At 53.9% G+C, this 14,338-nt stretch overlaps 1 protein-coding gene across 2 annotated transcripts in view; it reads left to right on the forward strand.

Moving 5' to 3' along the window:
* Window positions 1–938: 938 nt before the first annotated feature.
* Window positions 939–14,338, forward strand: part of ADRB2 (adrenoceptor beta 2) — a 33,884-nt gene continuing 20,484 nt past the window's right edge. The window contains exons 1-2 of one of the 2 annotated variants that reach the window (XM_062607677.1): window positions 939–2,320; window positions 8,923–9,724. In XM_062607677.1, the coding sequence (XP_062463661.1) occupies window positions 1,147–2,320; window positions 8,923–9,152 (1,404 nt within the window). In that variant the 5' untranslated portion in view covers window positions 939–1,146 and the 3' untranslated portion in view covers window positions 9,153–9,724. Of the gene's footprint in view, window positions 2,321–8,922; window positions 9,725–14,338 lie in introns of those variants that run through there. The other variant, XM_062607678.1, reaches the window with a different exon arrangement.

Raw genomic sequence — 14,338 nt, forward strand, 5'->3', positions numbered from 1 at the left:
CTTAGTCCTTATTTAGCAAATTTGTTTGCTTTGGAGGGAAATACTTGTGACTGATAGTGTCCAGGGCTAGCCATATGCCTGGCTGCAGCATGGAGGACTGTGGTGCGTGGCAGTGGCACAACCTCCCTGCCTGCTTCCTGGGGCAGTCGAGGGTGTCTGTACCTTTGACCAGCTCTGGATTCTGGGGCTGGACTGCATCTCCAGCACTTGGATGCACCCCACCACCCTGGATGCCTGTGTGCGAATGGGCTGGACTGGGGGTGAACCACAGCCATGGTGCTGGCACTGAGGACTCCCAAGGCCAGACACCTAGGTGGCATAGAATCATAAAATGGTTTGAGTTGCAAAGAACCAGTTCCAACCCCCTGCCATGGGCAGGGACACCTTCCACCAGAGCAGGTTGCTCCAAGCTCCATCCAGCCTGGCTTGAGCACTGCCAGGGATGGGGCAGCCACAGCTTCTCTGGGCACCCTGTGCCAGCGCCTCAGCACCCTCACAGGGAAGAGCTTCTGCCTAATGTGTCATCTAAATCTACCCTGTTTAAGTTTGAATCCATTACCCCTTGTCCTATCACTACAGTCCCTAACGAAGGGTCCCTCTGGCATTAAAGTGCCACTGGTGAGGACGGGGGGCTCTCGGGAAAGGCCAGCACCGGCGTCCGGAGGATCTCCCCAGTGCCGTGTGTGCTGGAGGCACGGCGGGGCGGGGAGCACACGGGGCGCAGGGGTGCGAGACACGGGGACACCCCGGGGCTGGGGGACACGCGTGGGGCGGGCGGGTACGGAGAGGGGGGTGCGAGGTGCGCGCGGGGCGCGGCGCGGGCCGCCATTGGCTGTGCGGCGGTGATGTCACGGCGGGTGTCGCTATAAGCTCTGCGGCGCCTAACGGGCTGGGGGAGTCGGGCGGGCGCGCTGCCGCCGCGACGGGACGGGACGGGACGGGACGGGACGGGACGGGACGGGACGCGACGCGACGCGCACGAACAGTGGGGAGCGGTCCCAGGCACGCTCGGTGGCAGCACCCCCGTGCCCAGCCCGCCCCGCACCTGCCGTCCCGTATGCGCGGCGCCCAGCGCGGCGCTGCCGCGGAGCAGCTCTAGGCAAAGGCGAGCCCCCGCCGCCTGCCTGAGGGGTTCGCTGCGGGGCCATGGGGGTGGCAGGCACCGAGCTGCCCGGCGGCAACGTGAGCACGAACCAGAGCGCCGCAGACCCCACGCTGTCGCGGGACGTGTGGATGGTGGGCATGGGGATCCTCATGTCGGTGATCGTGCTGGCCATCGTCTTCGGGAACGTGCTGGTGATCACCGCCATCGCCCGGTTCCAGCGCTTGCAGACTGTCACCAACTACTTCATCACCTCGCTGGCTTGCGCCGACCTGGTGATGGGGCTGGCCGTGGTGCCCTTCGGCGCCTGCCACATCATCATGGAGATGTGGAAGTTTGGGAACTTCTGGTGTGAGTTCTGGACCTCCTTGGACGTTCTCTGTGTCACAGCCAGCATTGAGACTCTCTGTGTCATTGCCGTGGACCGGTACTTTGCCATCACCTCCCCTTTCAAGTACCAGAGCCTGCTGACCAAGAGCAAGGCACGTGTGGTCATCCTTGTGGTGTGGGTGGTCTCTGCCCTCACCTCCTTCTTGCCCATACAAATGCATTGGTACCGGGCAGACCGTGACGAGGCCATCCTGTGCTACGAGAAGGACACGTGTTGTGACTTCTTCACCAACCAAGCCTATGCCATTGCCTCCTCCATCATCTCCTTCTACCTGCCGCTCGTGGTCATGGTATTCGTGTACGCCAGAGTCTTCCAGGTGGCCAAGAAGCAGTTGCAGAAGATAGACAGGAGCGAGGGAAGGTTTCACACCCAGAACAAGGAGCAGGAGCAGAAAGGGGGAGCTGGGCACCGCCGTTCCTCCAAGTTCTTCTTGAAGGAGCACAAGGCCCTCAAGACCCTGGGCATCATCATGGGCACCTTCACTCTGTGCTGGCTGCCCTTCTTCATCGTCAACATCGTGCACGTCATCCAGGACGATATCATACCCAAGTACGTGTATATCCTCTTGAACTGGTTGGGTTATGTCAACTCTGCCTTCAACCCTCTGATCTACTGCCGGAGCCCGGACTTCAGGTATGCCTTCCAGGAGCTCCTGTGCCTCCGCAGATCCGCCCTGAAGATGTATGCCAACGGCTACTCCAACAGCAACGGCAAGAGCGACTACAACGAGGAGGACAACGGCTACCCCTTGACATCGGATAAAACCTGCGAGCTGCTGTGCGAGGAGGGCTCCTTCCCGCACCCCGAGGAGTTTTTGCACTGCAAAGGTACCGTGCGGAGCGGGTGGAGGCTGGGAGCGGGTGGTGGTGGTGGTGTAGGTGCCGCTAATTGAGGCTGGAGGCTGTGCAGAAAGCTTGTCCCCGGACGAACCTCCTGGCAGTGGCCGGTCTTGAACCTGACCTTAGGGTAGGGGCCGGTGCCGGGAGCAGGGCCCGGCTACACGCCCCGCTCGGCGGCAGCGGAGTCGGGTCCCCTGCCGGAGCCTTCCCGGTTCCTTGCTATAACCCAGCCGGTGGCCTTGGAACGCCTCCCCGGGCAGAAGGGCAGCCTCGGGAGGTGATGCCGGTGTTCAGCCCAGGGAACAGAGCGGAGACAGCACTCGGTGACATCCCCCCCCGAGAAGGGATGTTGAGGGGCTCAGTGGGGCTGTGTCCGATCCGCTGCAGTTGCCGTCGGTGGGACAGTTTAAACAACACCCAGAAAGAAGGAATGCTTTCCTTGCCAAGTGCTATAGGACTTTCAGCTGAAATAATAATATAAATACACCGTTTTCCAGGAATGTGGTAGTGTGACTGTGGCATTCAGGAATGTGACGCTGGGAAGGAGGTCGGGTGAAACGCTGCTACAAACCATTCTTTCGTTGAGGCTCCAACCAAAGCTTTTAAACTGCCCGGTTTGTTTAAGCACAAGTCTCCAATGACAGCGAGCCCGAGGAGGTGGGACGGGAGGAGCGCTTGTTTCTCGAGGCTGGCAGCGCAGCTCCGGCCGCGGGACGGCCGGGGGTCGGTCGGTTTGAGGAGGGTTTCCCCTGCGCAGGCTTTGCTGTTTGCTCCCGGGCTGGCGGCGGGCGCCCAGGACTGTCAGCGGGGAGACACGGGCAGGCAGGTGCCGGGCTGCACAGGAGGGTACGGCAGTGGCGAAGGGAACAGTGACCCTGCACGGCAGTGGCACTGCTGCCGTGGGGTTGTTCTCTCGAAGCCCCTGGCTGGAGGGAAGCAGCGATCGGGGCGAGGGGAATGGAGCTTCCCCCTTCCCTGCACCCAGGGCTGCCCTGTGAAAGGCTGGATCCGAGGGCTGGGAGGGTGTGCTAGTGCGGGGTCTTCTCAGAAACAACCGGGAGCGGTGGGGAGAAACGGTGCTCACGGGACCGTGGTGTCCCGCAGAGGGATGGATGCTCAGGCACCGCTTGTATGAGCATCCCCTCCACGTCCCCCCTTCCTCCCGCATTTCCACGCACTTGCTCTGCAGGGGGCTTGGGGGGCGGGGGGTGGGGGCTGGGGGGGTGCTTCTTGCATTGCTGCTGAGGCCGTGCTGGGTCCTCGGGAAAGAGCTGGCTTTGTAAATGCGGTGGGGTGAGCCGAGTCCCCAGGGCTGGTACCCCCCGCTGCAGGCGGCAGAGCGGCTTTGGGGCAGCGCTGCAAGGAAGCAGCAGGCACCGTCCTGGGGAGACCAGAAGCTGAGGGGGGAGGGATGGAGAAGGGATTCTGGGTGCCGACATCTCTTTGCAGTTCCCGCGTGGCCCAGGCTCTCCTGGCTGCTCTGAGAAGGGCTTGCCCCAAGCGGTGATGCTGAAAGGGGCCGCCCCAGGGAGGGCTGGAGGGGAGTCCCCCGGAATGGCAGTGTGTGTGTGAGGGGGGTTGCTGCTGGTCTCTGCTGCGGCTGCTGCAAGGTGCAGGGCAGTGACAAACTCCTCGGGCTCTCACACCCCTCACAGTAAAACCCCACCTGGCTTTTATGGGGCTGGGTTCTGGAAACTGCTTGTGCTCCCTTTTTTTTTTTTCCCGAAGGGGTCCTGATCGTGCCTAGAAAGAGTGTTGTGAAGGAGGAGCAGCTGTAAGAGCCCTCTCCTCCTCTAGCCCTGTGATGGGTGCTGGCTCAGCTCCGCTTGCCTTTCCAGCTCAGCACTACAGCAGGGAACGTGCCTGAGAGCCCTTCCTTCCTGCCTCTTGCTGCCTCCTTTGACGCCCGCTCCTGCCCGTGCCCTCACCTCCTGCTTTGGTGGGGTTGTTGGCGGTGCCCAAAGTCCTCTGAGTGTGAGCCACAGGGGCAGAGGAGGGTGTGATGGCATGGTGTGGTGTGGTGTGCGAGGCTCCAGGTCAGCAAAAACATGTGCTCCTCGGATAAACATTAACAGGCTGTTGGAGCACAGGAGACGCAGCACAGGACCAGACCTGCAGTTAGGTGCTGTTTTGCTTCCTACTGCACAAGGACTGGAATGCTGTGTGTGCTGTGCTGGAGGTACACTGAGATGCACTTTAGCTTAGAACGGGCCATGATTCGCATGTAGTGTTCAGGGGGAAGTAAAAATTCACCTCTTGATTGTAGTGATCGATATCTCCTCCGTTTTTAACCTCTCCACTTGCTGTCAGTCACTTGCTGTGTTTTGCAGCACCCAGGGGCAGTGTAGTCTGGCAGGTAGCAAGGGCACAGAGGGAATGGGTGTCCCACAGTGACAGCTCATGAGTGGGGGTCACACCAGCCTCCAGTAGGTTCAGCAGCCAAACTCTCCTGATAGACTGGGGCACAAAGAAATCCAGTGTCCACATTTCAGTTGCTGTCTGTTTTTACTGTTCCTAATTATTTGCTTTTCAGCAGCATATGTTGTGGACCAGGACTTGTTGTCCAAATAAATGCTCTATTTGCTTGGCTGGCTGTGTTCCTGCTTCAGATGTTGCGGCTGTATGTAGCCAAAGCTGAGAGATGAGCAAGTGTCTTAATTGCAGAACCACTGCAGCATCCAGAGTACATGGATGTGGCAGGGACAGGAGACATTGGCTGTTGGCACTGGGCAGTTGACCTTGGTATTGCCATGCTTAGCTATGCTGTTAGGAAACCTCGGGCTTGCAATGAATTCTGAGCATTGAAGAGCTGATTTCTTTCCTCTATGGTAATATTAGTAAAACTGATGAAATATGGAGCTGCACAGTTCTGGGAGCAGAGGGAATGGAAAGGGGGTAATATTGAGGAAAAAAGCTGAACTTGACAAACCTTTCCTGTTCCATGGTTGAAAAAAAAGTTGTGTAAGGAATCCTTTGGCCTGTTCGCACATTTAATAAAAGGATAGTTTTATAGGCATCAAAAAATGGAGCACTGAAGTCAGGGCAATAGCTGCTTAAATTGATTTAGCGTATTTAGGATTTTACCTGAGCAGATGGTTGGCTCAGGTTAAATGTATCTGATAAAACATGCAGCGGTGACTTAATTTGAGGAGAATCATTGTGACCAAATGCCAAATTCTTATAGCAAACTGAGCTGGCTACCTGCTATGCTGCTGGTTTGTACCTTACACCACTGCCACAATGGTGAATGGAGCATGGGTGGGATACGGTCCAGCCTGGTGTCAATGTGTACAGCTGGAGCTCTGCGATACATTCCCTGCTTCTAGCCACTTTGGCCAAACAGATTGTTATTGTTTTTAAAGTCAACAGGAGCGTCACGAATGCAGCATTTGTGTTGTTACAAAATACTGACCTCGCCATGTGTCCTGCTTGTGATTCAGGCAGCTGTAGCTTTCACATCACGGGCTGTCTTTGCTTTGTCCTCCAAAACAGGCAGAGTACCGAGAGCTGCTGAGTTATGTTGGTTGTTCTCTTCCTGGGAGCATTCCTGGAGAGCTTTTGCTTTCTGGGAAGCCAGGCCTTGAAATATAACCTGCTGCTTGCTCTGGCACTGGGGAGGTGTGGAAGTGCAAGTGGAGCTGGCAGAGGGAGCAGGATCTGGAGGCAGACCCCCACCTGGGAGCACGACTTCAACACATCTTCAGGACTGGCCATTTCCAAAGCACCTCATATCCCAAACTGCTCAGCAATTCATCATGTGCAGCACTGCACATCACTGCATATCCCACTGCTGGGGGGTGTCAGGGTGTGCCTGCCCCAGCCTCACCAGTGAAGCCAGGTCCATGCCTGTGGCATCTCCTGTGGTTCGGGTGAAGGGGAGACCCTGCTGACAGGGGACACTGCTGAGGCAATGGGTACAGCGGGTACAGTGGAGAGGGACGGAAGAGACTTAAGTTACCAAATGTACCCAAATGTTTGAAAATAGGCCAGGGTTTAGTAGTGCAGGAAAAGAGCCTGGCTTCTCTGGAAAGGGAGCAGATATGTAAGCAGGCACACCGCGTGCACTTCAGCTCTCCCAAGTCACAGCCACTGAGCTTTTCAAAGGGCTTATTTATGTATTTACTATAAGGGACTTGTTTTTGCTGTAGAGGGGAGGGTATTGACAACGCTGTCCAGGAGTAAACAGGCTGCAATCTGTCTCCCAGCATCTCGTGCCCTTGTGGTATGTGCTCATAGAATCATTTAGGTTGGAAAAAACCTTTAAGATCATCAAGTCCAACTGCTAACCCAATGCTGTCAAGTCCATCACTAAATCATGTCTCCAAGTGCCTCATCTACACGTCTTTTAAACACCTCCAGGGTTGGTGACGGCACCACTTCCCTGGGCAGCCCGTTCCAGTGCTTGACAACGTTTTTGGTGAAGAAATTTTTCCTAATATCCAATCTAAACCCTCTCTGGCATAGCTTGAGGCCATTTCCTCTTGTTCTATCACTTGCTACTTGGGAGAAGAGACCGACTCCCACCTTGCTACAGCCTCCTTTCAGGTAGCTGTAGAGAGCAATGAGGTCCCCCCGAGCCTCCTTTTCTCCAGGCTAAAACCCTCTCCCCCCCAAGTCCCTCAGCTGTTCCTCATCACACTTGTGCTCCAGACCCTTCCCCAGCTTTGTTGCCCTTCTCCGGACCCACTCCTGCACCTCAACGTTTTTCCTGTAGTGATGGGCCCAAAACTGAAGACATGATTTGAGATGCAGCCTCACCAGTGCCAAGCACAGGGGGACAACCACTTCCTTAGTCCTGCTGGCCACCTTATTGCTGATACAGGCCAGGATGCTGTTGGCCTTCTTGGCCACCTGTGCACAAGCTGCTCATATCACCCAGCTATTCACCCCAGGTCCTTTTCTGACTGCTTTCCAACCATTCTTCCTCAACTCTGTAATGTTGCATGGGGTTGTTATGACCCAAAGTCAGGACATGGCACTGAGCCTTGTTGAGCTTCATACCAATGGCCTTGGCCCTCTGAGACTGACAAGGCTGCAGTTCCCTGGATTCTTCTTCCAGCCCTTCTTGTAGATGGGCATTACATTTGCTAACGTCCAGTCAGCTGGAACGTCCCCAGTTAGCCAGGACTGATGATGAATGATGGAAAGTGGCTTGATGAGTCCCTCAGTCCCCTTGGGTGAATCCCATCCAGCCCCAGAGACTTGTGTGTTTGTCTGGTGTAGCAGCTGGTCACTGATCATTTCCCCTTGGGTTATGGGGATGTCTTTCTGCTCCTTGTCCCTGCCTTACAGCTTAGGGGCTGGGTATCCCAAGAACAACTGTTCTTGCTATTAAAGACTGAGGCAAAGAAAACATTAAGCATCTAGATGAAGTTCTTGCTGGACTTTGGCCCTTCTGGTTTTCCCCCTTCATAAACTCATGACATCCTTGCAGTCCTCCTGAGTTGCCTGCCCCTTTTTCCAAAGATCATAAACTCTTTTCTCCCTGAGTTCCAGCCAACATGTCTCTGTTCATCAAAGCCAGTCTTCCCTGCTGCTCGTCTTTCGGCACATGGGGATGGCTGCTCCTGTGCCTTTAATTTCAGTGCTCCAGCTGCCAGGAGTCTCAAACACCAGCACTGGCCAAGGGAAGGGCTTTTGTCCCCTCCCTTTGCCTGTCCTCTGCCTCCGAGGGTTTGTTTTCACTGGTATGATGAATCCGTTTCCCAAGGAGATGGGTTTATGAGCACGTTCATTCCTCTGGCAGGAGGGAGGATGGCCGGGCTCGCACGTTCCCTGCTCTGCTTTCTGTTCAGCAGAGAGCAAGTGCCACCCTTCCAAAAGCAGCAGGGAAGCAAAGGTTTCCTGGCTGACCATGGCAGTGCCTGGCTGTGTCCCTGGGATGGAAGGAGGGGCAGGGAAGGTGCCTGCTGCTCCTTTCACCAGCATCACCCCAGTCTTCCCCCTCCCCAGCTGCCTCTGTGAAAGCATCCAGCCCTGGTAAAGCACTTCATACCCTGGCTGACCTGAAGCTTTAGCTAGCATCTAAGAGCAGTATCGGTGCTTGCACTTGGGGTTTGCAATGTGTGTGGTACCCAGAGTGGCTCTTGAGGCTCTGATGAACAAGGGCTGTTTCGAAAAGCCCCTGTGGCCTTGGGTGTTATTCTCAGCAGAGAGGTGCTGTAACCCCAGGCCCCTCGAGATGAGTGGTTTGCAAGCATTAAGGTTCCTTTCATTACTGTTTTTACACTTGTGCTTGGTTTCTCAGGCCCACAAGTAGAAACGCAGCCACTCTTTCCCATCTCCTCCCTGTGCCACAGAGTCTCTTGACGTGAAAGCTTCTCTTTCTGAGACTTGAACCCAGCCACCTGAACACTTCTTCCCCTTGTTATTCTTTTATTGGAGCTGTTTTGAAAGCAGACATTAGCCGTAACCTTTCTACCTAGGGGCACAGAGAACATTTTGCAATGAACACACATCCCGGGCTGTGAGGACACCGTCATTTGGCAGCTGGGGTAGTTACACCCTCGTATCAGGCACGTTCCTGTGGGGTGATCAGCTGCATGGGGCACTCATGGGAACCTGTTGGTGCTGCTCTTGTCCCACTGCAGAGTACAGCACCAGTATTTCACCCATCACTGCCTCCTGGGGAATGCACTACGGCTGTTCCTCAAGTTGCCACTGGTGGTATGTGGTACATACCTGTGGTACTAGTGCTCTCTCTTGCACCCTTGGCCAAAGGACCGAGGCTTGTCTTTGCCTGACACAGAACAAAGTACATCCAGTTTGGCTGGGAGCACAGATGCTTCCCCAGGGTTTTAGTGACACAGCCTGGGTCTAGACAGAGCAGCGCACGCTGGAAGCTGGAGTTCACATGGATCTGGGAAGGAGGTTATCTCTCCTGATAAGTGTTGTAAGAGCAGGACACAATGCTGAATCCCCTGGATTTGGCAGTGGGTGTGTGCTGGGATTGCTGTGTGGGAGAGTGTTGAATCAAACACAGTATTTGAGGTGGTATTGAGCCCTTACAATCTTTGTCATGAAAAAAGCAGATTTGATGTATCTCCACCCATTCAATTTCACTTTTTCTCCTGTTTTCTTACCCTCCCAATGGCAGGAGAATACAACTGAATTTCAGTGCAATATTGCCAGCGCCAGTGAGAGCGGGTTGGGAAATATTTACTTGTTTACTGTCCTTGGTAAGGTCATTTCTGCACAAGTGCATATATATTTAGGTATTGTATGTATCTATATCTCCATTATCTGTACACAGCACCATACACATCTGTGTATAAACAGGGAAATTGGAAGATGTTTTGTTGTGCTAGATAGATAGATGCACAGATGAATATCTCTAACTTCAAAAGTTTGAGTGTTTATTGCAGGCCCTATTGACTGACATTGGGTTAAATGAAGAGTATTTGTGGTATGTTTGTAGTCAGGTGTTCTTGCTGAAAGCTGTTTGCTGGCTGTATTTCCACCATACTCTCAAAGATTCTTCCAGTGAATCCTTCAGGGATCATTAAAGAAAGCCAGCACCTGAACGGTGCTGATGGGGAGGCGCACACAGCGGATGAGGGTTCCCTTCAGTTATCCGGTGGTCTGAGCCCTGGAAGTGGTGAGCAGGGTGTGGATGCTCAGCACCTCGCTGTAAAAGGGCTTCTGTGGTTTTCACCACTTGTGCCAGGGTTTGTAGACAAAGTGGTTTTTAAACATCCACCTGCTTCTATGCTTGTTTGGACTTCAAACAGTGGCAGACTTGGATGGCTCCTGCGCTGCCGCTCCAGAGCAGGGCTGCTGCAGGAGCACAGACCAGTACAGCTGTGGGCTTTAATCCTCTGTTGCTGGTCTCCCGTGCCAGTGCTCCCTGGGACTGGGAGGAAACACAGATGTCTGGTACAGAGATTGTTGGGATGGGAAACATGAAACACTGCACAATGGGTGCAGGGCTGGTCTGCAAAGCCCGGTGCTGTCAGTGCTCTGTTCTGTCCAAGAAGCAAGCCACAGCACTGGCATTGCAGCAGAAAGGAGTGAATGATGACTCTGCTCCCTCTCAGCTTTCGAAGCAAGGTCTTACCTTGGGCTGGAGAAAGAGTATGGTTAATGTAAAGTAGGATCCCAGCCCAGCGTGTTGCAATACCAAGTATTTTGCATTCTTTATGCCACTTAAGACCATGATGAAAGTCTTGGCAGCAGAGGCCAGTGTGTGCCCGGCATGTTTTGAAGCTTCTCCTTCCAGAAGCAGGAGCAGGGAGTCACTGTGCAGCTTGGACAGGGAGGGATTACACCAGGCACTTCCAAAACACAGCAGATGCCCAAATTATAGTAATTTATAGGTTTGTAACTTTGTGCTTTCAAGGGATAGAGAGCCCCAGCTAGAAACACAAGCCATTGCTGACTGAAGGGGTCCTGATGAAGGAATACATCAGACCTTCAGGAACTTTGTGAGGACCCTCAGCTGCCATCCAGCTCCCCTATCCCTGTTTTAAAACAGGACTGGAGAACATTTCACATCCCACCTTGGAAAGATGTTTGGTCCTCAAAGATGCTTCAAGCCCAGTCCCTGCTTCCCAGCACATTTGTGACTCTGATGCTCCCAGCACCCTCTCCTGGCTCTGGTCCTCCAGTCATGCAAAGGAAAGGCATTAGGGAACCGCAGTGGCCGCTGCCAGAGCTATCTGAGGTCTCACAAACAACTTCACTGCAGGGGTAGGCACCGAAGCAGTGTCAAGAAGATACTTGATCACCAGCTCTGAACACAGCTCCCCACTCTCACTACCTCCTCAGCAGCTCGGGGGGGTTCAGGCTTCATCACTGAGCTCCACAGCCCCAGCCCAGTCCTGAGAAATGCATAAACAGCAAACGGCCTCTGGGGAGCCCCTGCCAAGTCCTTGCTCCCTCATGTAAATATTTTTTCCTCTTAAGTGTATGTGAGTGTGAAAAATGGTTCCTTAATCTTTTCCTCCCCAGCTGAAGGAAATGCCTGTTCATCCCTGGGTAGGGGCTGCCCTCATCTTGAGATTCTTCAGCCACCAGCCCAAGCAAGAACCACACTGCTGAAAGCATTTCTTATCACCCCCAAAGCCATGCTGCTCTTCCTGCCTCCCGAGCTCGCTGGCATCAGGTCAAATGGTGCTTACCACAATGGATGCCTGTCAGGACATTACATTCCTTAGTGGCTGTTGGATGGAGGTCCTGTGGGCTACAGTTTGGTTAGGCAGCACTGAAGAAGCCTTCAAAAACAGTGTAAAATATCCATAGGGTTGTGGGGTCCCTGCTCCAAAGCTTGAAATTCCCATCCTATTGTATTGGACTAGTGTCTGGAAATGTGGGGCAGTTTTTTCTGAGGAAAACTGGAGCAGAAGCCCTTTATGCCTGTCACTGGGAGAAAAGGGCTCAGTGGGAGATAGGCTGGTAGAGAAAGGAAGGTAGAGAAAGGAAGTGTCTGCATGTAGCAGGGACAGTGGAAACCCCAATGTATCTATGCACACACGGGAGTAGGAGTGGAGGAGATGCTCAGGTACCTGCTCACTGGGGAATCTGTTCTCATATTCAGGTGTTTCATTACTGTCCGTTCACCTCACCTGGTATGTCCTGCTTGGGAATGGGTGGGATTAGGTATAGGCTGCCACCCCTCTCTTCCATCTGAGGTCTCATGAGAATAAGACACTGCTGTTGGTTTCAGAGAGGAACTGTGTCAGCACAGTGGGCAGCCTCTCACAAGGGGATGATGCTGAGATAAATCCACATCAGCCTTGACTGTAGGTCTTCTGTGATACTTCACTGTAACCTAGATATTGCTGTGATACTCTGCCTTGACGTGAGTCTGGCTGAGCGTGGGACCTTCTTTATAGAGACAAGTTAAGGACAAACGCTGGAGTGCAGAGCTGCTGAGTGGGAAGGGCTGTACAAACGGCTTTGTAGCTAAAGAGGAAACAAACGGTTCTCTTATGCTTGGGTAAGAAACACCTTTGCATCAGCCCAGCAATTTGATATGGAGAGACGTTGACTTTCTAGGCTGGGTTTCAGGATGGCCTTCCAGGGGGATTTGCTGGGCCCCGCAGTGCCTTTCCTGCCCTTGTGCCATGCCTTGCAAGGCTCTGTTTAAGTTAGCCTGGTTCAAGCAGGACCTCTTTCCGCTCTGCTTGCTCTGTGTGAAAGGAAGACCTGTGTGATTAGGCCATCAGTCACAGATTTTCCATTGGGATGTGTGTCTTTCCATTCCTGTGCTTTTACTGAGCTGGACAGCAGTGCCACGGACAGTGCTGTAAGCTGGAAGATAACGTGTGAAATTGGTTGTGATGGGGAGTCAGTCAGCACTCTGCATGATCTTGAAAGCCAGTATGTAGCTGTCACAGAGATCTTTGGTGTGGAAGGTGGGAGGGAGAGATGCTTGCATGGTTGGGCTTGGAGGGGTAGGTGCTGCTCTGCTTTTCACCATCCCTTTGAAGTGCTGTGGCTCAGAGACACCCTTCCCATGTCTTCTGGCAAGCACAGGTTGTCCTCTGCTTTTCAGCTTCATGACAGTGGAGTCATTTGTGAACTTGCCAGGCTTTTGCACAATTGTTATCATGCTCCCTGCTGTAGGAGATGGAGCCCTGAGCAACCTCAGTGGTGGTGGCAGCGGCTATGGAGACGCAATGAAGGCAAGTCCCACCCAAACCTGGAGATCCTGCTGTATCCAGCTGAGATACAATTGTAAAGAGTACAAGTATATAGAGTTACAGGATAGAGTAGTAAGGCACTAATCTGGAGATGCAATCCACACCTATTGGAGTTGATTCGTATCACTTCAGCACAGCAGCTGAAGCAACGGGGAGGCTGTAGGGGGAATACCCATGGGAACTAAAAGTGAGAGCAGAGCCACAGAAAGATCTTTGTGACTCAGAACAAGAAGGCCATTCCTCACCAACTGCATAGCACGATTTGTTCATCTTATTGAAAAGCTGGCTGTGTGCTTCCCCATCCCTCTGGGGCTCCCTGCTGCAGAGAAAGACCCTTCTTAAAAGGGGATCCTCAGGGTACCTATTTATAGCGTGGAAACAGCTCCGGGGGAGTCACCCAGCCTTGAATGAACATCCCCCTTCCCCACCCGCAGAGTGATGTACAGCCTGTTCCTCCTGCGGCCCCAGCCCCTTCACGGGGTGCAGCTGACGTTTGTTAGCAGACTGTACGGGACAGTTGTGGACACCTCTCCCTGGCACGGGAGGTGATGACACCACGGCTGACACCGCGCAGGGCTGGCGGCGGCAGCAGGAGGCAGGGAGAGGGGCAGGGTGCCGGGCTGCTCCAGCTGGGCTGCCCCGCCGTTGGCACTGTGGGGCAGCCAAGTGATGGGAGGAGAGAGAGGGGTGCGCGCTGTTCCCACAAAGGAAAGGTCAGGGCACAGCGCCGTGGCAGCAGGGATGGGGCAGGGGGCTATGGTTTCTACGCATGACTTGTGGGTGGTGCCCAGGAGAGACAGAAAGGGGGAAAGGATTGCTGAAGTGAAGCATGGGGCTCTGCCCAAGCGCTGGCTAGGGGCACGATGAGCTCTCCCTACTAAGGCCCCCCTGCATCTTAGAGGGATGCTAAGAGGGGGTGCTGGCATTGCATTGGCTCAGGTTTGGTCTCAGGCTGGGCTGGTTCCAGCCCTCCCTGCTGAGGACAAGCCACTTGGACTCACTTGTTTGGCTGCAGGGTAGGATTTCAGTTTGCTCCAGTGACATGGCAGAGCTTTGGGGATTTTACTTGCTGATAAGAGTTGCAAAGCTAATGGCTTGTAGCAAAGTCAGAGTGATTTTGGGATGTTTTCCTTCTCTGCTTAAGAATTCTCTTTAACACACAAAACTCAGGAGGGGAAAGATAGTGATAAAACCAGGTGGAGCCAACTCCTACAGCATAGGTTTGGATAACTGCAGCTTGCTGAGGGCCTGTGTCTGTAAGGAGGCTTTCATTAACTCTGCCATTAAAGTCATAAATGCAGTACAGACTGGTGATGAAAAGAGAAGGACTAAGGAGAACGGTTGAAAGGGCAGATGGAGGCAA

The sequence above is a fragment of the Pezoporus occidentalis genome, unplaced genomic scaffold (assembly GCF_034315485.1).
Source record: "Pezoporus occidentalis ecotype Australia unplaced genomic scaffold, CSIRO_AGI_Poc_V1 ctg124, whole genome shotgun sequence".
NCBI lineage: Eukaryota > Metazoa > Chordata > Aves > Psittaciformes > Psittacidae > Pezoporus > Pezoporus occidentalis.